The sequence below is a fragment of the Panulirus ornatus genome, chromosome 11, assembly GCF_036320965.1.
Source record: "Panulirus ornatus isolate Po-2019 chromosome 11, ASM3632096v1, whole genome shotgun sequence".
Lineage (NCBI taxonomy): Eukaryota > Metazoa > Arthropoda > Malacostraca > Decapoda > Palinuridae > Panulirus > Panulirus ornatus.
In genome coordinates, this window is record NC_092234.1 from 13,960,393 (window position 1) to 13,986,023 (window position 25,631).

Sequence of the window (25,631 nt, forward strand, 5' to 3'; positions counted from 1 at the left end):
CTCAAGAAGAGTAATGTTCCAGAATGGAAACCTGTGGCACTCTGCTGGTCACCTCAACCTACCTGAAAATGACTCCTCTAACATGTGTCCTCTATTCTCTTTCACTGACATAATCTTATATTCATTGAAGGAGTTTCTCCCCTTAATCAAGCTTGATGGTCCAGCTTCTTCACCAGCATCCCATGTGGTACAGAGTCAAATGCTTTCTGGGAGTCCAGATACAAACAGTCCACCAAACTTTCCCTTTTTTCTCAGACTGAGCTCATTCTCTTGTAGAAACCTAAGAGGTTTATAACACAAGTCTTCCTTTCCCTACAACCATACTGTCTCTCACTTAGGTAATTTTTCCTCACTAGAAAGTCATTCATTTGATTTCTAATAATTTTCTCCAAAAACTTACCCACTACACTCATTAGTGAGGATGGTTTATAGTTCAGCACCTGTTGCCAGTCTCCTTTCTTAATTTATGAAAAAGAATGTAAAGAAATACATTTATAGTATCAGAGCGGTGGCTGAATGAAACAGAATGACTGAGAACGTGAGTAATGCTGAAAGCAAAAACAAATTTAAGAAGTTGTAAAAACAAAAGAATGTTCACAAGACAAACAAGGCCCCCAAAGTGTAAAACCCCTCCCCATACAGTATACATAGGTAATCACACTAGCTAATTCCTCATAGGATATTCTAATAGCATATATTTAGTGTATACAGTACTACAGAGCAATCATTTATGAACAAAAGCCTGAAAAAAGCACATGACTAAACACAGCATCACGAACTAAATCATTATCATAAACATCTACACACTAACAGTGATGCGAGTGAGTGAGTGAGGGAGTGCTGATAGATGTATAACAGGTCATTTGGGATACACACTTATTACATCTTACATTTTTTAATCATTTTTTCTTAAAGCATCACTAACCCCTGCTTCAGCAAAGTAGCACCAGGAAAACAGACAAAAAAAAAAGGCCACATTCGTTCACACTCAGTCTCTAGCTGTCATGTGTAATGCACCAAAACCACAGCTCCCCATCCACATCCAGGACCTAAAGACCTTTCCATGGTTTACCCCAGACATTTCACATGCCTTGGTTCAGTCCACTGACAGCATGTCGACCCTGGTATACCACATCGTTCCAATTCACTCTATTCCCTGCATGCCTCACACCCTCCTGTATGTTCAGGCCCTAATCACTCAAAATCTTTTTCACTCCATCCTTCCACCTCCAATTTGGTCTCCCACTTCTTGTTCCCTCCACCTCTGACACACATAACCTCTTGTCAATCTTTCCTCACTCATTCTCTCCATATATCCAAACCATTTCAATACACCCTCTTTAGCACTCTCAACCACACTCTTTTTATTTCTACACATCTCTCTTCCCTCAATCAAACCACCTCTAACAATATATTGCCCTCTAAAATTTCATTTCCAACACATCCGCCCTCTGTACAACACTATCTATAGCCAACAAGGTAGGATATAGCATTTGTGGAATTCATTAGGAGTGACTATGGCAGAGGTCCTATTTGCCCACTCTACTTGTGGGATTTGGAAATGGCATCTTCCATTCTATCCTCATGTCAGTGATACAGAGGAGAAGAAGGGAGTTAACTCTTATGTGGGTATATACTTCTCTCTAATCAGTAAATAGCCTAAAACAACCTCGCAACCATATAACATTGTTGGAACTACTATTCCTTCAAACATACCCATTTTTTGCTCTACAAAATAACATTCACTCCTTCCACACATTCTTCATCGCTCCCAGAACCCTTACCTCCTTCCCCACCCTGTGACTCACTTCCACTTCCATGGTCCCAATCACTGCTAAGTCCACTCCCAGATATAGAAAACATTTCACTTCCTCCAATCTTTCTCCATTCAAACTTATATTTTATCTTATTAATTTTGCTTTGTCGCTGTCTCCCGCATTAGTGAGGTAGTGCAAGGAAACAGACGAAAAATGGCCCAACCCACCCACATACACATGTATATACATACACGTCCACACACGCAAATATACATACCTATACATCTCAACGTATACATATATATACACACAGACATATACATAGTTCATACTGTCTGCCTTTATTCATTCCCATCGCCACCACGCCACACATGAAATAACAACCCCCTCCCCTCTCATGTGCGTGAAGTAGCGCTGGGAAAACACAACAAAGGCCACATTCGTTCACACTCAGTCTCTAGCTGTCATGTAATAATACACCGAAACCACAGCTCCCTTTCCACATCCAGGCCCCACAGAACTTTCCATGGTTTACCCCAGACGCTTCATATGCCCTGGTTCAATCCACTGACAGCACATTGACCCCGGTATACCACATCGTTCCAATTCACTCTATTCCTTGCAAGCTTTTCACCCTCCTGCAAGTTCAGGCCCCGATCACTCAAAATCTTTTTCACTCCATCTTTCCACCTCCAAGTTGGTCTCCCACTTCTCCTTGTTCCCTCCACCTCTGACACATATATCTTCTTGGTCAATCTTTCCTCACTCATTCTCTCCATATGACCAAATCATTTCAAAACACCCTCTTCTGTTCTCTCAACCACACTCTTTTTATTACCACACATCTCTCTTACCCTATTATCATTTACTCGATCAAACCACCTCACACCACATATTGTTCTCAAACATCTCATTGCCAGCACATCCACCCTCCTCCACACAACTCTATCCATAGCCCACGCCTCACAGCCATGTAACACTGTTGGAACCACTATTCCCTCAAACATACCCATTTTTGCTTTCTGAGATAATGTTCTCGACTTCCACACATTCTTCAATGCTCCCAGAACTGTCACCCCCCCTCCCCCACCCTATGATTCACTTCTGCTTCCATGGTTCCATCTGCTGCCAAATCCACTCCCAGGTATCTAAAACACTTCACTACCTCCAGGTTTTCTCCATTCAAACTTACCTCCCAGTTGACTTGTCCCTCAACCCTACTGTACCTAATAACCTTGCTCTTACTCACAGTTACTCTCACCTTTCTTCTTTCACACACTTTACCAAACTCAGTCACCAGTTTCTGCAGTTTCTCACATGAATCAGCCACCAGCGCTGTGTCATCAGCGAACAACAAATGACTCACTTCCCAAGCTCTTTCATCCACAACAGACTGCATACTTGCCCCTATTTCCAAAACTCTTGCATTCGCCTCCCTAACAATCCCATCCATAAACAAATTAAACAACCATGAAGACATCACACACCCCTGCCGCAAACCCACATTCACTGAGAACCAATCACTTTCCTCTCTTCCTACACGTACACATGCCTTACATCCTCGATAAAAACTTTTCATTGCTTCTAACAACTTGCCTCCCACACCATATATTCTTCATACCTTCCACAGAGCATCTCTATCAACTCTATCATATGCCTTCTCAACATCCATAAATGCTACATACAAATACACCTGATCCACATATCCTCTACCACTTCTGAAACCACACTGCTCTTCCCCAATCTGATGCTCTGTACATGCCTTCACCCTCTCAATCAATATCCTCCTGTAATTTGAGCACTCACTTTTATCCCCTTTGCCTTTGTACAATGGCACTATGCAAGCATTTCGCCAATCCTCACGCACCTCACCATGAGTCATACATACATTAAATAACCTTACCAACCAGTCAACAATACAGTCACCCCCTCTTTTAATAAATTCTACTCCAACACCATCCAAACCTGCTCCTTTGCCGGCTTTCATCTTCTGCAAAGCTTTTACTACCTCTTCTCTGTTTACCAAATCATTTTCCCTAACCCTCACACTTTGCACACCACCTCAACCAAAATACCCTATATCTGCCACTCTATCATCAAACACATTCAACAAACCTTCAAAATACTCACCCCATCTCATTCTCACATCACCACTTCATGTTATCACCTCCCCATTAGCCCCCTTCACTGAAGTTCCCATTTGCTCACTTGTCTTACGCACTTTATTTACCTCCTTCCAAAACATCTTTTTCTGCTCCCTAAAATTTAATGATACTCTCTCACCCCAACGCTCATTTGCCCTCTTTTTCACCTCCTGCACCTTTCTCTTGACCTCCTGCCTCTTTCTTTTATACATCTCCCACTCATTTGCATTATTTCCCTGCAAAAATCATCCAAATGCCTCTCTCTTCTCTTTCACTAATAATCTTACTTCTTCATCCCACCACTCACTACCCTTTCTAATCTGCCCTCCTCCCACACTTCTCATGCCACAAGCATCTTTTGCGCAAGCAATCACTGCTTCCCTAAATACATCCCATTCCTCCCCCACTCCCCTTACCTCCTTTGTTCTCACCTCTTTCCATTCTGTACTCAGTCTCTCCTGGTACCTCTTCACACAAGTCTCCTTCCCAAGCTCACTTAGTCTCATCACTCTTTTCACCCCAACATTCTTTCTTCTTTTCTGAAAACCTCTACAAATCTTCACCTTTGCCTCCACAAGATAATGATAAGACATCCCTCCAGCTGCACCTCTCAGCACATTAACATCCAAAAGTCTCTCTTTCGCACAACTATCAATTAACATGTGATCCAATAACACTCTCTGGCCATAACTTACCCCTCAATCCTACTACACCTAATAACCTTGCTATTATTCACACTTACTCTCAACTTTCTTCTTTCACACACTTTTCCAAACTGTCATCAACTTATGCAGTTTCTCACTCGAATCAACCACTACAGCTGTATCATCGGCGAGCAAATGACTCACTTCCCAGGCCCTCTCATCCCCAACGGACTGCATACTTGCCCCTCTCTCCAAAACTCTTGCATTCACCTCCCTAACAACCCCATCCATAAATAAATCAAACCACCATTGGGACATCACACAACCCTGCCGCACACCAACATTCACTGAGAACCAATCACTCTCCTCTCTTCCAACTCGTACACATGCCTTACATCCTTGGTAAAAACCTTTCACTGCTCCTAGCAACTTACCTCCCACACCATATACTCTTACGACTTTCCACAAAAAATCTATATCAACCCTCTCATATGCCTTCTCCAGATCCATAAATGCTACATACAAATCCATCTGTTTTACTAAGTATTTGTCATGCACATTCTTCAAAGCAAACACCTGATCCACACATCCTCTATCACTTTTGAAACGAACACTGCTCTTCCCCAATCTGATACTCTGTACATGCCTATACCTTCTCAATCAATACCCTCCCATATAATTTCCCAGGAATACTCAATAAGCTTATGCCTCTGTAGTCTGAACACTCATCTTTATCCCCTTTGCCTTTGTACAATGGCACTATGCATGCATTTTGCCAATCCTCAGGAACTTAACCATAATCCATACATACAACGAATATCCTTACCATTCAATCAAGAACACAGTCACCCCTTTTCTTGATAAATCATACTGCAATACCATCCAAACCCGCCACCTTGTCAGATTTCCCCAAATTCTTAATAAATCATACTGCAATACCATCCAAACCTGCCGCATTGTCAGATTTCATCTTCTGCAAAGCTTTCACTACCTCTTCTCTCTTAAAAAAATCATTTTCCCTGATCCTCTCACTTCGCACACCACCCCAAACAAAACACCCTATATCTGCCATTCTATCATCAAACACATTCAAAAACCAAAATACTCACTACATCTACTTCTCACTTCATCACTACCTGTCATTACTTCCCCATTTGCCCCCTTTACCGATGTTCCCATTTGTTCTCTTGTCTTATGAACATTATTTACCTCCCTCCAAAACATCTTTTAATTCTCCCTAATGTTTAATGATACTTTCTCACCCTAACTCTCATTTCCCCTCTTTTTCAACCCTCACACCTTTCTCTTGGCCAGCCGCTTTCTTATATACACCTCACAGTCATTTGCACTCCTTCCTTGCAAGTATTATCCAAATGCCTCTCTTTTCTCTTTCACTAAAAACTTTATTTCTTCATCCCAACACACTACCCTTTCTAATCTGCCCACCTCCCACCTTTCTCATGCCACAGGCACCTTTTGCACATGCCATCACTGCTTCCCTAAATACATCCCATTCCTCACCCACTCCCCTCAGGTCATTAGCCCTCACCTTCTGCCATTCTACACTCAATCTCTCCTGGTATTTCTGCACACAAGTCTCCAATCCAAGCTCACTTACTCTCACCACTCTCTTCTCCCAACATTTTCTCTTCTTTTTTGAAAACCTTTTCAATCTTCACCTTTGCCTCCACAATAGTGATCAGACATCCCTCCAGCTGCCCCTCTCAGCACATTAATATCTAAAAGTCTCTCTTTTACACACCTATCGATTAACACATGATCTAATAATGCCCTTTGACCATCTTTCCTACTCACATACATATACTTATGTACATCTCTCTTTTTAAACCAGGTATTCCCAATCACCAATCTTTTTTCAGCACATAAATCTACAAATCCATTTCCATTCACAACACTGAATACCCCACATACACCAATTATACCCTCAAGTGCCACTTTACTCACCTTCGCATTTAAATCACCCATCACTAACACCCAGTCTCAAGCATCAAAGCTGCTGACACACTCACTCAGCTCTCCCAAAACATTTGCCTCTCATGATCTTTCTTCTCACGATCAGGTGCATATGCACCAATAATCACCCATCTCTCTCTATCCACTTTAAGTTTTACCTACGTCAATAAAGACTTTACTTTCTTTTACACTCTATCACATACTCCCACAGCTGTTTCAGGATTAGTGATACTCCTTCCTTAGCTCCTGTCCTCTCACCAACCTCTGACTTTACTCCCAAGACTTTTCTAAACCACTCTTCCTCTTTACCCTTGAGATTCATTTCACTCAGAACCAGAACATTCAGGTTTCTTTCCTCAAACATACTACCTATCTCTCCTTTCTTCTCATCTTGGTTACATCCACACACATTCAGACACCCCAATCTGAGCCTTCAAGGAGGATGAGCACTCCCCGCTTGACTCCTTCTCCTGTTTCCCTTTTTAGAAATTCAAATACAAGGAGGGGGTTCCAGCCCCCCACTCCCGCCCCCTTTGGTCACCTTCTATGACACACAGGGAATACATGGGAAGTATTCATCCCTGGGGATAGGGAAGAAAGAATACTTCCCATGTATTCCCTGCGTACAGGAGAAGGAGATTTACAGGGGAGGAAGCAGGGGCTGGAAATCCTCCCCTTCCATTTTTACTTTTCCAAAAGAGGGAACAGAGAAGGGGGCCAAGTGAGGACATTCCATCTAAGGCTCAGTCCTCCGTTCTTAACGTTACCTTGCTAACGCGGGAAATGGCAAATATGTACTTTTCCAAACAACTCTTCCCCTTTACCCTTGAGATTCATTTCACTCAGAACCAGAACATTCAGGTTTCTTTCCTCAAACATACTACCTACCTCTCCTTTCTTTTCACCTTAGTTACATCCACACACATTCAGACACCCCAATCTGAACCTTCAAGGAGGATGAGCACTCCTCGCTTGACTCCTTCTTCTGTTTCCCTTTTTAGAAATTTGAATACAAGGAGGGAGGTTCCAGCCCCCAACTCCCGCCCCCTTTGGTCACCTTCTATGACACACGGGGAATACATGGGAAGTATATATCCCTGGGGATTGGGAAGAAAGAATACTTCCCATGTATTCCCTGCGTACCGTAGAAGGAGACTAAAAGGGGAGGAAGCGGGGGCTGGAAATCCTCCCCTTCCATTTTTACTTTTCCAAAAGAAGGAACAGAAAAGGGAGCCAAGTGAGGACATTCCATCTAAGGCTCAGTCCTCCATTCTTAACGTTACCTTGCTAATGCGGGAAATGGCAAATATGTATGAAAATATATATATATGGATGAAGGCAAGCAAGTATGCATATGTATACATATGTATGTATGTATTTGTCTGTGTATGTATACTTATGTATATGTTGATATGTATATGTATGTATTTGCGTGTATATGGGCATTTATGTATATATACATGTATATAAGTGGATGGGCCATTTTTCGTCTGTTTTCCTGGCACCACCTAGCTGACGCGGAAACAACAATTTTTTTTTTTTTTTTTTTTCTTTAAACTATTTGCCATTTCCCGCGTTAGCGAGGTAGCGGTAAGAACAGAGGACTGGGCCTTTTTTGGAATATCCTCACCTGGCCCCCCTCTGTTCCTTCTTTTGGAAAATTAAAAAAAAAAAAAACGAGAGGGGAGGATTTCCAGCCCCCCGCTCCCTCCCCTTTTAGTCGCCTTCTACGACACGCAGGGAATACGTGGGATAATATGTGTATGTTTATGTTTTAAAAATTGGAGAAATTGCTCATCGCAGCAGAATTGCAACTGCAACAGTGAATGGGTTAAAGGGTGTCAGATTGTCAGATAAGTGCTATCCTGAAAGAACAATTTTTCCTTTATCACACCAGGTTTTCTTTCCAATTCAACTCAAAAGTTGTTAAACATTCAGCAAAGGTACATCTCATATCTAGAATATAGCTGTACGATCTCATCTGCCATATCCATTATATGTATCTTCAATCCACTATACTTACAAAAACAGAGAAGAAGGACTGATAACTAAACCATTTAAAGGGCTCAAAAAGTACTCTTTGTCCATGCAGTAATCAATATATGTATAAATCATGAAGTTATCAAATAATTACATGTGCACAAATATCATGTAGCAAATCTCCAAGCAAACCCAATGACATTATAGTCATCAACACTTACCTAAAATTGCAGAATTTAAAGATTGACAAACAGGTTCTCGTTGTATTGGATCCAACTGCCAACCAACAGGACTATTCCAGGGGTCATTATAGGCTAGGAGACTAAAGGCATCCTGCAATCATCCCAGAATACTATTGATGAGACTACAAGAAACCTTTTGTGAATCATTAAAAGATAATATAATATCTAATCTAAATAACTTCTTATAAGTATGACACATAGCATTACATCACCAATAAATATCATCTAGCTATCAAAGGCTCTTTTACATAGTTATCATTATCATACTTATTATCATTATTATTATCATCATTATTATCATTACTATTATCATCATTACTATTATCATTATTTCTATTATACTGAAACCCTAAAACAGCTTTCATGGAACTCCTGCAACTTCAAGGATGCAATTCACAAACATGCAATAACGCAGGTACCTCTGTAGTAAGAAGTCCACTTACAACAATACTTTCTTGTTGAGATTGACTTCTCATTCATGGTGTCACCACCTGCAAACAGTTTGCTGACACCTTTTCCAGGAGCTCCCCTAACTTAAACAATACATTACTTCCAGCAACAAGGAAATGATGAACTCCTTTAGAGATTTTTTGATGAGGCTGGATTCATATATGTATGTTTTTAGTTATATCTTTTTTTTCCACAATAACCAGTACCAATTTCTACAAAACAGTCCTAGTGTTACCCAAGAGAATGCAACTGCAGCCCAAGACTGTGCTACTTCAAGTTGTGGGGGAATTTAGACTCCTTTGGAGCGAAAATTTCTCTGGTGAAACCGTGTTCCCAATGATACAGTCTCTCAAAAGGTGACTTTTCACTTGCAGTGTAACCTTCTGCAGGTAGAGCCCCATAGCAAATATGTACAAACATAAAGAATGCGTGGAAAGAGACAATGTTAACTAGGAGAGCAAAAATGGGTATGCATAATGGAACAGCAGTTCCAACAATATAATATAATTGTGAGGCATGGGTAATATATAGATAAGATTGTGCAGAGGAGGGTGGATATGTTGGAAATGAAATGAGGAAAAATGTGGTGTGAGGTGGTTTCATCAAGTAAGTAATGAAAGGGTAAGAGAGATGTGTGGAAATAAAAAGTGTGGTTGAGAGGGCAGATGAGGGTGTGTTAAAATGGTTTGAACATATGGAGAGATTGGGTGAGGAAAGGCTGACAAAGAAGGAATATGTGTAATAAGTGGGGGGAACCAGAAGCAGGGGACCAAATTGAAAATGGAAGGATGGAGTGAATAAGATTTTGAGCAACTGGGGCCTAAACATGCAGGAGGTTTAAAAGCGTGCACAAAACAAGAGTGAATCAGAAAGGTATGGTGTACTGGGGTCAACATGCTGTTAATGGACAGAACTAGGGCAAGTGAAACATCCAGGATAAACCATGGAAAGGTCTGTGGGGCCTGGCTGCTTATAGGGAGCCGAGATTTCATTGCATTACACATGTAAGCTTATGCATGGATGTGAGACTTCACATACACATATATATACATAAATGCCCATACATGAACATATGCATACATATCAACATATTGGAAAGAATCACAATTTTGCACGTGATCAAGATATTCCTATGAGTCCATGGGGAAAATGAAACACGATAAGTTCCCAAGTGCACTTTCGTGTAATAATCACATCATCAGGGGAGACACAAGAGAGAAATAAAAGTCAGTTGATAAAATGTTGAAAAATGCAGACAGTATGAATTATGTACATGTGTATATATGTATATGTCTGTGTGTGTATATATATGTATACGTTGAGATGTATAGGTATTAGGTATGTATATTTGCATGTGTGGACGTGTATGTATATACATGTGTATGTGGGTGGGTTGGGCCATTCTTTTGTCTGTTTCCTTGCGCTACCATGCTAATACAGGAGACAGCAACAAAGCCAAAAAAAGCAAAAAAAAAAAAAAAAAGTATTGGAAAGGATCACAATTTTGTGCGTGATCAAGATATTCTTATGAGTCCTTGGGGAAAATGAAACACAATAAATTCCCAAGTGCAGTTTCGTGTAATAATCACATCATCAGGGGAGACACAAGAGAGAAATATAAGTCAGTTGATATATATCAAGCAGACAAAGCTAGGACGCCATTTGGTAAATGTGATTGTCCTAGCTTCGTCTCTTCGATGTATATCAACTGACTTATATTTCTCTCTTGTGTCTCCCCTGATGATGTGATTATTACACGAAACTGCACTTGGGAATTTATTGTGTTTCATTTTCCCCAAGGACTCATAAGAATATCTTGATCACGCACAAAATTGTGATCCTTTCCAATACTTTTTTTTTTTTTTTTTTGCTTTTTTTGGCTTTGTTGCTGTCTCCTGTATTAGCATGGTAGCGCAAGGAAACAGACAAAAGAATGGCCCAACCCACCCACATACACATGTATATACATACACGTCCACACATGCAAATATACATACCTAATACCTATACATCTCAACGTATACATATATATACACACACAGACATATACATATATACACATGTACATAATTCATATTGTCTGCCTTTATTCATTCCCATCGCCACCCCACTACACATGAAATAAAAACCCCCTCCCCCCTCATGTGTGCGAGGTAGCACTAGGAAAAGACAACAAAGGCCACATTCGTTCACACTCAGTCTCTAGCTGTCATGTAACAATGCACCGAAACCACAGCTCACTTTCCACATCCAGGCCCCATACAACTTTCCATGGTTTACCCTAGATGATTCACATGCCCTGGTTCAATCCATTGACAGCACATCGACCCCGGTATACCACATCATTCCAATTCACTCTATTCCTTGCACACCTTTCACCCTCCTGCATGTTCAGGCCCCGATCACTCAAAATCTTTTTCACTCCATCTTTCCACCTCCAATTTGGTCTCCCACTTCTCGTTCCCTCCACCTCTGACACATACATCCTCTTTGTCAATCTTTCCTCACTCATTCTCTCCATGTGACCAAACCATTTGAAAAAACCCTCTTCTGCTCTCTCAACCACACTCTTTTTACTACAACACATCTCTCTTACCCTATCATTACTTACTCGAGCAAACCACTTCACACTACATATTGTCCTTAAACATCTCATTTCCAGCACATCCACCCTCTTCCGTACAACTCTATCTATAGCCCACGCCTCGCAACCATACAACATTGATGGAACCACTATTCCTTCAAACTTACCCATTTTTGGTTTCCGAGATAATGTTCTCAATTTCCACACATTCTTCAATGCTCCCAGAACTTTCGCACCATCTACCACCCTATGACTCACTTCCACTTCCATGGTTCCATCCACTGCCAAATCCACTCCCAGATATCTAAAACATTTCACTTCCTCCAGTTTTTCTCCATTCAAACTTGCCTCCCAATTGACTTGTCCCTCAACCCTACTGTACCTAATAACCTTGCTCTTATTTACATTTACTCTCAGCTTTCTTCTTTCACACACTTTACCAAACTCAGTCACCAGTTTCTGCAGTTTCTCACCCAAATCAGCCACCAGCACTGTATCATCAACAAACAACAACTGAATCATTTCCCAAGCTCTCTCATCCACAACAGACTGCATACTTGCCCCTCTTTCCAAAACTCTTGCACTCACCTCCCTAACAACCCCATCCATAAACAAATTAAACAACCATGGAGACATCACACACCCCTGCCACAAACCAACATTCACTGAGAACCAATCACTTTCTTCTCTTCCTACTCGTACATATGCCTCACATCCTCGATAAAAGCTTTTCACTGCTTCTAACAACTTGCCTCCCACACCATATATTCTTAATACCTTCCACAGAGCATCTCTATCAACTCTATCATATGCCTTCTCCAGATCCATAAATGCTACATACAAATCCATTTGCTTTTCTAAGTATTTCTCACATACATTCTTCAAAGCAAACATCTGATCCACACATCCTCTACCACTTCTAAAGCCACAATGCTCTTCCCCAATCTGATGCTCTGTACATGCCTTCACCCTCTCAATCAATACCCTCCCATAAAATTTCCCAGGTATACTCTACAAACTCACCTCTGTAATTTGAGCACTCACTTTTATCTCCTTTGCCTTTGTACAATGGCACTATGCAAGCATTCCGCCAATCCTCAGGCACCTCACCATGAGTCATACGTACATTAAATAATCTTACAAACCAGTCAACAATACAGTCACCCCCTTTTTTAATAAATTCCACTGCAACACCATCCAAACCCGCTGCCTTGCCGGCTTTCATCTTCCGCAAAGCTTTTACTACCTCTTCTCTGTTTAACAAATCATTCTCCCTAACCCTCTCACTTTCCACACCACCTCGACCAAAACACCCTATATCTGCCACTCTATCATCAAGCACATTCAACAAACCTTCAAAATACTCACTCCATCTCCTTCTCACATCACCACTACTTGTTATCACCTCCCCATTAGCCCCCTTCACTGATGTTCCCATTGATTCCCTTGTCTTACACATTTTACTCACCTCCTTCCAAAACATCTTTTTATTCTCCTTAAAATTTAATGATACTCTCTCACCCCAACTCTCATTTGCCCTCCTTTTCACCTTCTGCACCTTTCTCTTGACCTCCTGCCTCTTTCTTTTATACATCTCCCACTCATTTGCATTATTTCCCTGCAAAAATCGTCCAAATGCCTCTCTCTTCTCTTTCACTAATAATCTTACTTCTTCATGCCACACTCACTACCCTTTCTAATCTGCCCACCTCCCACACTTCTCATGCCACAAGCATCTTTTGTGCAAGCCATCACTGCTTCCCTAAATACATCCCATTCCTCCCCCACTCCCCTTAATGTCCTTTGTTCTCACCTTTTCCCATTCTGTACTCAGTCTCTCCTCACACAAGTCTCCTTCCCAAGCTCACTTACTCTCACCACTCTTTTCACCCCAACATTCTCCCTTCTTTTCTGAAAACCTCTATAAATCTTCACCTTTGCCTCCACAAGATAATGATCAGACATCCCTCCAGTTGCACCTCTCAGCACATTAACATCCAAAAGTCTCTCTTTTGTGCGCCTATTAATTAACACGTTATCCAATAATGCTCTCTGGCCATCTCTCCTACTTACATATGTATACTTATGTATATCTCTCGTTTTAAACCAGGTATTCCTAATCATCTGTCCTTTTTCAGCACATAAATCTACAAGCTCTTCACCATTTCCATTTACAACACTGAACACCCCATGTACACCAATTATTCCCTCAACCGCCACATTGCTCACCTTTGCATTCAAATCACCCATCACTATAACCCGGTCTTGTGCATCAAAACTACTAACACACTCACTCAGCTGCTCCCAAAACACTTGCCTCTCATGATCTTTCTTCTTATGACCACGTGCATATAAACCAATAATCACCCATCTCTCTCCATCCACTTTCAATCTTACCCATATCAATCTAGAGTTTACTTTCTTACACTCTATCACATACTCCCACCACTCCTGTTTCAGGAGTAGTGCTACTCCTTCCCTTGCTCTTGTCCTCTCACTAACCCCTGACTTTACTCCCAAGACATTCCCAAACCACTCTTCCCCTTTTTTCCCCTTTACCCTTGAGCTTCATTTCACTCAGAGCCAAAACATCCAGGTTCCTTTCCTCAAACATACTACCTACCTCTCCTTTTTTCTCATCTTGGTTACATCCACACACATTTAGACACCCCCAATCTGAGCCTTCGAGGAGGATGAGCACTCCCCGCGTGACTCCTTCTGTTTCCCCTTTTAGAAAGTTAAAATACAAGGAGGGGAGTGTTTCCAGCCCCCGGTCCCGTCCCCTTTAGTCGCCTTCTACGACAAGTGAGGATTGCGTGGGAAGTATTCTTTCTCCCCTATCCCCAATATATATATATATAGATATATATATAGATATATATATATATATATATATATATATATATATATATATATATATATATATATATATATATATATATTTTATCCCCGGGGATAGGGGATTAAGAATACTTCCCACGTATACCCTGCGTGTCATGGAAGGCAACTAAAAGGGGAGGGAGCGGGGGCTGGAAATCCTCCCCTCTTTTTTTTTTTTTAATTTTCCAAAAGAAGGAACAGAGGGGGCCAGGTGAGGATATTCCAAAAAAGGCCCAGTCCTCTGTTCTTAACGCTACCTCGCTATCGCGGGAAATGGCGAATAGTATGAAAAAAAAAATATATATATATTTATTTATCATATTCAGTTGCTTTGTCGCTGTCTCCCGCGTTAGCGTGGTAGCGCAAGGAAACAGACGAAAGAATGGCCCAACCCACCCACATACACATGTATATACATACACGTCCACACACGCACATATACATACCTATACGTCTCAATGTACACATATATATACACACACAGACATATACTTATATACACATGTACATAACTCATACTATCTGCCTTTATTTATTCCCATCGCCACCTCGCCACACATGGAATAACAACCCCCTCCCCCTCATGTGTGCGAGGTAGCACTAGGAAAAGACAACAAAGGCCCCAATCGTTCACACTCAGTCTCTAGCTGTCATGTAATAATGCACCGAAACCACAGCTCCCTTTCCATATCCAGGCCCCACAGAACTTTCCATGGTTTACCCAAGACGCTTCACATGCCCTGGTTCACTCCATTGACAGCACGTCGACCCCGGAATACCACATCGTTCCAATTCACTCTATTCCATGCACGCCTTTCACCCTCCTGCATGTTCAGGCCCCAATCACTCAAAATCTTTTTCACTCCATCTTTCCAACTCCAATTTGGTCTCCCACTTCTCGTTCCCTCCACCTCTGACACATGTATCCTCTTTGTCAATCTTTCCTCACTCATTCTCTCCATGTGACCAAACCATTTCAAAACACCCTCTTCTGCTCTCTCAACCACACACTTTTTATTTCCACACATCTCTCTTACCCTTACATTACTTACTCGATCAAACCACCTCACACCACATATTGTCCTCAAACATCTCATTTCCAGCACATCCACCCTCCTGCGCACAACTCTATCCATAACCCACGCCTTGCAACCATACAACATTGTTGGAACCACTATTCCTTCAAACATACCCATTTTTGCTTTCCGAGATAATGTTCTCGATTTCCAAACATTCCTCAAGGCTCCCACAATTTTCACCCCCCTCCCCCACCCTATGATTCACTTCCGCTTCCATGGTTCAATCCGATGCCAGATCCACTCCCAGATATCTAAAACACTTTACTTCCTCCAGCAAACTTACCTCCCAATTGACTTGACCCTCAACCCTACTGTACCTAATAACCTTGCTCTTATTCACATTTACTCTTAACTTTCTTCTTTCACACACTTTACCAAACTCAGTCAACAGCTTCTGCAGTTTCTCACATGAATCAGCCACCAGCGCTGTATCATCAGCAAACAACAACTGACTCACTTCCCAAGCTCTCTCATCCACAACAGACTGCATACTTGCCCCTCTTTCCAAAACTCTTGCATTCACCTCCCTAACAACCCCATCCATAAACAAATTAAACAACCATGGAGACATCACACACCCCTGCCGCAAACCTACATTCACTGAGAACCAATCACTTTCCTCTCTTCCTACACGTACACATGCCTTACATCCTCGATAAAAACTTTTCACTGCTTCTAACAACTTGCCTCCCACACCATATATTCTTAATACCTTCCACAGAGCATCCCTCTATCAACTCTACCATATGCCTTCTCCAGATCCATAAATGCTACATACAAATCCATTTGCTTTTCTAAGTATTTCTCACATACATTCTTCAAAGCAAACACTTGATCCACACATCCTCTACCACTTCTGAAACCACACTGCTCTTCCCCAATCTGATGCTTTGTACATGCCTTCACCCTCTCAATCAATACCCTCCCATATAATTTATCAGGAATACTCAACAAACTTATACCTCTGTAATTTGAGCACTCACTCTTATCCCCTTTGCCTTTGTACATTGGCACTATACAAGCATTCCGTCAATCCTCAGGCACCTCACCATGAATCATACATACATTAAATAACCTTACCAACCAGTCAACAATACAGACTTTACATATATACACATATACATATTCATACATGCCTTCATCCATTCCCGGCACTATCCCGCCCCACAGGAAACAGCATTGCAACCCCCACTTCAGCAAGGTAGCACCAGGAAAACAAGACAAAAGAGGCCACATTTGTTCACACTCAGTCTCTAGCTGTCATGTGTAATGCACCAAAACCAGAGCTCCCGATCCACATCCAGGCCCCACAGACCTTTCCATGGTGAACATCAAACACTTCATATGCCCTGGTTCAGTGCACTGACAGCATGTCGACCCCAGTATACTACAACGTTCCAATTCACTCTATTCCTTGCATGCCTCTCACCCTCCTATATGTTCAGACCCCAATCATTCAAAGTCTTTTTCACTCCATTCTTCCACCTCCTATTTGGTCTCATGCTTCTTGGTCCCTCCACCTCTCACGCATATATCCTCTATGTCAATCTTTCCTCACTTATTCTCTCCATATGTCCAAACCATTTCAATACGCCCTCTTCTGCTCTCTCAACCACACTCTTTTTATTTCCACACTTCTCTCTTACCCTTTCATTACTTACCTGATCAAACCACCTCACCACATACTGTCCTCAAACATTTCATCCAACACATCCACCCTCGTCTGTACAACCTTATCTAAAGCACATGCCTCGCAACCATATAACATTGTTGGAACTTCTATTCCTTCAAACATACCCATTTTTGCTCTCTGAGATAACGTTATCTCCTTCCACACATTCTTCATTGCTTCCAGAACCTTCGCCCCATCCCCCACCCTGTGACTCACTTCCACTTCCATGGTTCCATTCACAGCTAAGTCCATTCCCAGACATCTAAAACACTTCACTTCCCCTAATCTTTTTCCATTCAAACTTACATTCCAATTAACTTGCCCCTCAACCTTAGTTAACCTTGCTCTTATTCACATTTACTCTCAACTTTCTCTTTTCACACACTTTTCCAAACTCAGTCACCAACTTCCGCAGTTTCTCTCTCGAATCAGCCACCAGGGCTGCATCATTAGCAAACAACAACTAACTTACTTCCCAGGCCCTCTCATCCCTAACGAGCTGCATACTCACCCCTCTCTTCAAAACTCTTGCATCTACCTCCCAAGCCATCTCATCCATAAACAAATTAAACAAAACAACCATGGAGACATCACACATCCCTGCCGCAGACCGAAATTCACTGAGAACCAATCACTCTCCTCTCTTCCTACATATACACATGCCTTACATCCTTGGTAAAAACTTTTCAGTTTCTAGTAACTTACCTCCCACACCATATACTCTTAAGAACCTTCCACAAAAATCTGTATCAACCCTATCATATGCCTTATCCAGATCCATAAATGCTACATACAAATCCATCTGTATTTCTAAGTATTTCTTACACACACTCTTCAAAGCAAGCACCTGATCCACACATCCTCTACCACTTCTGAAACCACACTGCTCTTCCCAATTTGATGTTCCATATATGCCTTCACCTTCTCAATCAATACCCTCCCATATAATTTCCCAGGAATACTTAACAAACTTATTCCTCTGTAATTTGAACACTCACATTTATACCCTTTCTCTTAGTAAAATGGCACTATTCTGCCAATCCTCATGCACTTCACCATGATCCATACATAAAACTGAATATCCTTACAAACCAATCACAATACAGTCACCCCTTCTCAACCAATTCTACCGCAATACCATCCAAATTCACTGCCTTGCCGGATTTCATCTTCCACAAAGCTTTCACTACCTCATCTCTCTTAACAAAACCAATTTCCCTGACCCTCTCACTTCACACATCACCCCAACCAAAACACCCTATATCTGCCATTCTATCATCAAACACATTCAACTAACCTTCAAAATACTCATTCCATCTCCTCACTTCATCACTACCTGTTACTCCTTCCACACTTGCCCCCTTCACCGATGTTCCCACTTGTTCTTTTGTCTTATGCACGTTATTTACCTCCTTCCAAACATCATTTTATTCTCCCTGAAGTTCAATTATACTCTCTCAACCCAACTCTCATTTGCCCTCTTTTTCAACTCCTGCACCTTTCTCTCGACCTTCTATGGCTTCCTTTTATACATCTCCCAGTCATTTGCATTCCTTCCTTGCAAGAATTGTCTCAATGCCTCTCTCTTCTCTTTCACTAACAACTATACTTCTTCACCCCACCACTCACTTTCCTTTCTAATCTGCCCACCTCCCACCTTTCTCATGCCACATGCAACTTTTGCACATGCCATCACTGCTTCCCAAAATACATCCCACTCCTCACCCACTCCCCTAATGTCATTTGTTCTCACCTTTTGCCATTCTACACTCAATCTCTCCTGGTACTTCCTCACGTAAATCTCCTTTCCAAGCTCACTTATCCTCACCACTCTCTTCTCCCCAACATTCTTTCTCCTTTTTTGAAAACCTCTACAAATCTTCACCTTCGCCTCCACAAGACAGTGATCAGACATCCCTCCAGCTGCCCCTCTCAAACCATTAACACCCAAAAGTCTCTCTTTTACACGCCTATCAATTAACACGTAATCCAGTAATGCCCTTTGACCATCTATCCTACTCACATATGTATACTTATGTATATCCCTCTTTTCAAACCAGTTATTCCCAATCACCAGTTTTTTTTCCGCACACAAATCCACAAGCTCTTCACCATTTCCATTCATGACACTGAATACCCCATGTACATCAATTATACCCTCAACTGCCACATTACTCACCTTCGCATTTAAATCACCCATTACTAATGCCTGGTCTCATGTATGTATATATGTCTATATGAGTGGGTGAGTCTGTCTGTTTCCTGGAACTACCTCACTAATGCAGGAAATGGCAAGCAAGTATAATATAATATATGCTTTATTTTTTCATGCATTCACATTTCCCGCAATAGTGAGGTACAGTTAAGAACAGAGGACTGAACCTTAAAGGGAGTATCCTCACTTGGCCCCCTTCTATCTTCCTTAAATTAAAAAATGGGAGAGGAGGATTTCCAGCCCCCCGCTCCCTCCCTTTTACTCGCCTTCTACGACACACAGAGAATATGTGGAAAGTATTCTTTCTCCCCTATCCCAAGGGATATATGTATATATTTTTTTACACTACTGGCCATATCCTACGTTAGCAAGGTAGCATTAAGAACAGAGGACTGAACCTTTGAGGTAAATATCCTCACTTGGCCTCCTCCTCTGTTCCTTCTTTAGGAAAACTAAAAACGAGAGGGGAGAATTTACAGCCCCCCGCTCCCTTCCCTATGACATGCAGGAAATACATGGGAAGTATTCTTTCTCCCTTATCCCCAGGGATACATAATTCTTTATCATACTTTGTTGCTGTCTCCCACATTAGCAAGGTAACGCAAGGAAACAGATGAAAGAATGGCCCAACCCACCCACATACACATATATATACATAAATGCCCACATACGCACATATACATACCTATACATTTCAACATATAAATACATATACATACACAGACATATACATATATACACATGTACATATTTAAACATGCTTTCATCCATTCCCGCTGCCACCCCACCACACATGAAATGCCCAAAACTCTTGCATTCACCTCCCAAATTACCCCATCCATAAACAAATTAAACAACCATGGAGACATCACACACCCCTGCCGCAAACTGACATTCACTAGAAACCAATCACTTTCCTCTCTTACTACAGTACACATGCCTTACATCCTCAATAAAAACTTTTACTGCTTCAAGCCACTTACCTCCCACACCATATACTCTTAATACCTTCCACAGAGCATCTCTATCAACTCTTATCATATGCCTTCTCCACATCCATAAATGCTACATACAAATCCATCTGTTTTTCTCAGTATTTCTTTTCTCACATATATTCTTCAAAGCAAACACCTGATCCATACATCCTCTACCACTTTTGAAACCACAATGCTCTTCCCCAATCTGATGCTCTCTACATGCCTTCACCTTCTCAATCAATACCCTCCCATATAATTTCTCAGGAATACTCAACAAACTTATAACTCTGTAATTTGAACACTCACCTTTATCCCCTTTGCCTTTGTACAATGGCACTATGCATGCATTCCACCAATCCTCAGGCACTTCATCATGAACCATACATACAATGAATACCCCATCAACCAGTCAACAACACAGTCACTTCCTTCTTTAACAAATTCCACAACAATACCATCCAAACCCGCCGCCTTGCCAGCTTTCATCTTCCACAAAGCTTTCACTACCTCTTTTCTGTTTACCAAATCATTCACCCTGACCCTCTCACTTCGCACACCACCTCGACCAAAACACCCTATATCTGCCACTCTATCATCAAACACATTCAACAAACCTTCAAAACACTCACTCCATTTACATATGAAGATGAAATTGCAATTTGGTAGTTCAGATAATTTACTTATTAGTATTTCATAATACATAATGCATAACACGTTTTGCATGGACAATCCGCCTCATCAAGTGCAAAGAAATCATAAAGTTTTAAATCCCAACATCAGCACATACGATTGTCTATCCTCTTAACACCATGCCAGAGTATACATTGGCCTGACCATTAAAGGGAAAGTGGCAGGGTGCCTTGTGGTTAAGATGGGTCATGTGGGGGTGGATGGCCTGGGTGGCGAGATGCGTATTCAACTACTAGTCTTATGTTATCATGTCTTGACTATTCTTTCATAATGATTTGTTTGACAGTAGCATGTGCATAAAGTTACCTTGAGACAACCTATACTTGCAGATCCCCCTCACCAAACAAAACACTGATTAAAGATATAAACACCAAAATGAGCTTGTAAACACTAAATAACCACCCTACACAACCCCACAAGAAAAACACACAGACATGAACAGGTTACCCTTTCTTGTTAGCATTCTTGAAACCACCAGGCTGAACTTTTGCTTTAATTCCATCACAGCCTAACTGAAATACCTCAAACACCTCAGGTGCAGTAATCTCTAGTTGCTGCATGTCTTCAAGGAAGATACTTTCGAACTGCAGAAAGTAGACACAATCAAATGCAACAAACCAGGGCAACATTTCAACAAATGAATGCATATAAAGGTTCCAGGTGCAATCTCTAACAACCTTAGTGAACTACAACAGAATGGACACCAGGTGCAAGTAACTATGCCAAAAAGTGTAAGGGGGCACTGATTTCCTGCGGGCTTTCAAACTCCACCAACAGGGCTTCAATCTGGAGCACTGTAGGCAACAATATCTGCATAGCCTGATTGTCTGCATCCTCTAAGCCACTGGCAAGTTATGCTGTCATTTATCTAAGCTATTACCATGCACCGAACATACATGCTCCTCTCACAAAATCCTCTACAGTGCCTCCAGTGTTAGTTTGTGATAATGGACTGCTCTGTTCCACTGCTTACCCAATAGATACCACTTTCCACACAAATGTCTTTCAAACCACAATCTGCGATCTAGAGACTAATTACCTTTGTGAAACCTGATCACTAAATATTAGTATTCCTATAAGTGGAGATATTACAGAATCCTTGCTCTGCAGTACTTCTGTTCATCTAACATAAGGCCTGAGAATCTTTGCTAAAAGGCAGATGAACCTGAAGTTTGCTACTCCTAAGCATTTGCAATGAATGGTTGGTAAAAACGACAAAATTTTAGCAATTCCTTTCCAAAGGCAGCAACATGGTTCTCCAGCTTCAGGAAGATCTTCTCTATCATATAAACTATGTTGGGAGCTTGTAATGTTTCTTAAAAACAAAAGCCTCTAGACTAATAGGTATTACCAGACCCTACCAGTAAGTGGATACAGGACCAGGAAAAAGTCACTTTCAGCAAGACTGTAACATCACTGATGCACAGAAAGAAGTACAGTTTCACTGGGGACCTTCCTGCCCCAAGGGATCCCACCACTTGGGAATCTCTACATATCCCTGTCTCTGTGTGGAGTGAAGCTTCAAAGATGCAAGAGTACCATCAAAGATGCAAGAGTACCACTGAGGGGATTATGGGGTTGTATAATAATAATGCTGAATAAATAAGCTGTTTATGGAACACTCAATGATATCCTAATTAAAGCAAAGCAGACACTTTAACAATGATGAGTGATGGGAGTCAATTTATGATCAGAAAGAATAATAATCTAACTGGTATCCTTCAACTCTAACCATGTGAAACCCTGACTAACTCAAGTCTTCAAAAATGCAAGTCTGATGATAGTAAAAAAATCCTACAATGACGATGAACAAATTAAAAGAAACTAATTACAGCCATCCCGAAATAAACACATTTTGAGAGCTAAATCTTGCACTAATGGCAAATAAAAATACAGGAACACAGTTATATAACATCCTGTGAACCCTCATAGTTCCAACAGATTCTATTACCTTATGTCTTAGTTATTCTTTTCATCTGATAATGAAAAACATTGCAAAACATTATGTTCTTTATCATCATACATTTATAATGATATCACAGCAAAATACTCTGTGATGTGAATCCTACCAAGAGGTAGTCAGCTTGTATAAAATTACACGCTTTAGCCAACCCACATATTCACACAATTTGTCTGTATTTTTACCCATTACTTCCAGCCCCAAAGTAAGTGTACCCATTTTGGTATGTCAGCTAAGAAAACTACACCTGCCTCTTTCCCTACACATCAAAGCTTTGGAACTCTCTACTTTCTCATGTCTGTCCCAATAATTATGGCCAGGCACATTTCAAAAGACAGGTCTTTCACTTTCTCAAAATTTGAAAATACTTCTCTTTGTCTTTTCTTTTTCCATTTCATAATTCTCTCTATATTTCAATTAAAGCCCAACCTTGATGTGGACTTTTGTCCGTGACTGGAGCCTTCAACAGAAAAAAGCTCTGAAAATCTGTGACATGAGGTTATCACTCTCAATGTCAAATCTGAGGAACTTTGGTTTGATGAAGGCATGAAACTCAGGGTTTGAGCCAAGTCCAAGGGTCTTGCTTACTCAACTGTGGTCAATATTAAGTAGAATGACAAAACAAGATCAAGTCTTTGTATGGGACTCCATTAACTTCTAAGTTAGTGCAAAGGAGGATTAAGTGGAAAACCTGTCTCTGGACAGAAGACCAGAATCAGAGAAACACTCTGATAATAACTATGACTATCTAGGAGAAGCTGAGTCATTATATAATGATTTGAAAATAAACTAGGAAAGACAAATCAAAAAGAAACTTTAAATGCAAGGGATGGTTAGAGAGGTTCAAAAGATATCATGGTCTGCATAACATTCACATGACTGGTGAAACTACTAACACTGACAAACAAGCAGCATAATGGTACCCCACATATCTAAAGAATATTACTAAGGAAAAAGGTTAAACACCTCTATTATCAAAGAAAAAGGTTTAACATCTCAACATTTGGTGTGGATAAGTTTGGCTTATTTTGGAAAAGACTGGAAGGAAAGACTATTCCAGGTATCAAGGCAGCCAAAGATTGTTTGACGCTTCTGCTGGGAGGGAATGCTGAGGGTGATTTTCAGCTTAAATCCTTGCTATTATTTCATTTGAAAATCCTAAGGCTATAAAGAGCTATGTCAAGTCTGCAATACTTGTGTTTTTGCATTCTGTGCAGAAGGCTTGAGTCACCTCATGTAAATGTCATTGTGGCTCAATAGCTCTTTCTGTCCACCTGTACAGCACTACTGTACCAAGAAAGAAAAATTCAAGCAATCTAAGCACTGCTTATTCTTGACAATGCACCACACCATTCTGTACATGAATCCAAATGTTGGGGAAGAGTTCCTCACTAAAATCAACACCTTGTTTCAGCTTATGAATTAAGGCATGATTGTCATCTTCAAGACATATCAACTCAGAAGGACATTCCACTAACTTCTCAATGGGACAGATGGGGAGGTTATGCCATCAATCAAAGAGTGATGGAGGAATTATATCACCATGAAAGCAACAGACAACATCAATTTATCAAGAGGAAGTCAAACCCAAGACAATGAATGGTATTTGGGATAAGGTATACCCTGAGTATGTTTATGGCTTCTCAGGTTATGGGTAGGCAGAAAAAAATGTCCCAGATCCAGAAGACAATTGTGCCTCTTTGAAGTAGATGAAAAATAGGATGTGATCGAGTTACTGGAGTCATTTTGAGAACCTGACCAAAGAGTCTCATGTAACTGGAAGAGGCACCACTTTTGAGAGGGAAGTACAGAATCATTCTCTTCCAAAAAAATGTTACAATCAAAGGATTAGCAAAGGTGTTCAGTTATTTAGACAATGCTATGAGCCTCATTAATGATATAGAACCCATTTCTAAATTGTTTTTGTAGATTATAAAAATAACATGGCCAAGGACTGATCCCTGTGGCACACCTCTTATTACATTTAGCCAATCTGAGGCCTCACCATCTAAAAACACACATTGCTTTCAGTAGGTGAGCCATATACAGCCCAATGTGTTCTCTAGAGGGCTTACAGATCTTCACACTCGATTTAACGGACTAATAGGGGGAAGGGACATCCATTAAATCAAATGTAACCTATTTCTGTGCCATATTAAAGTTCACATACTTCTTTTTTAACTCCTCCATCAGTGTAGGGTTTAGTGTGTGGTAAGACAGCTGGGCGGTGGGCACCCGGCAGCGTAGGAACACTCACTGGGCAGTTGGAGGCAGGAGTTAGAGTGGGATAGAGATGATGCCACCCCTCTCTTGTGAAAGAATACTTCTTTATAATAAGATAGGGATGAACTACCTGCTTTCACTGCACCTCTTACATGGCACA

The 25,631-nt window shown here is 41.0% G+C and overlaps 1 protein-coding gene across 1 annotated transcript in view; it reads right to left on the minus strand.

The window, feature by feature from the left end:
* Positions 1-25,631, minus strand: part of RanBPM (Ran-binding protein M) — a 149,888-nt gene that overhangs the window by 22,234 nt on the left and 102,023 nt on the right. The window contains exon 11 of the mRNA XM_071666611.1: positions 8,721-8,832. Coding sequence (XP_071522712.1) covers positions 8,721-8,832 — 112 coding nt within the window. The remainder of the gene's footprint in view (positions 1-8,720; positions 8,833-25,631) is intronic.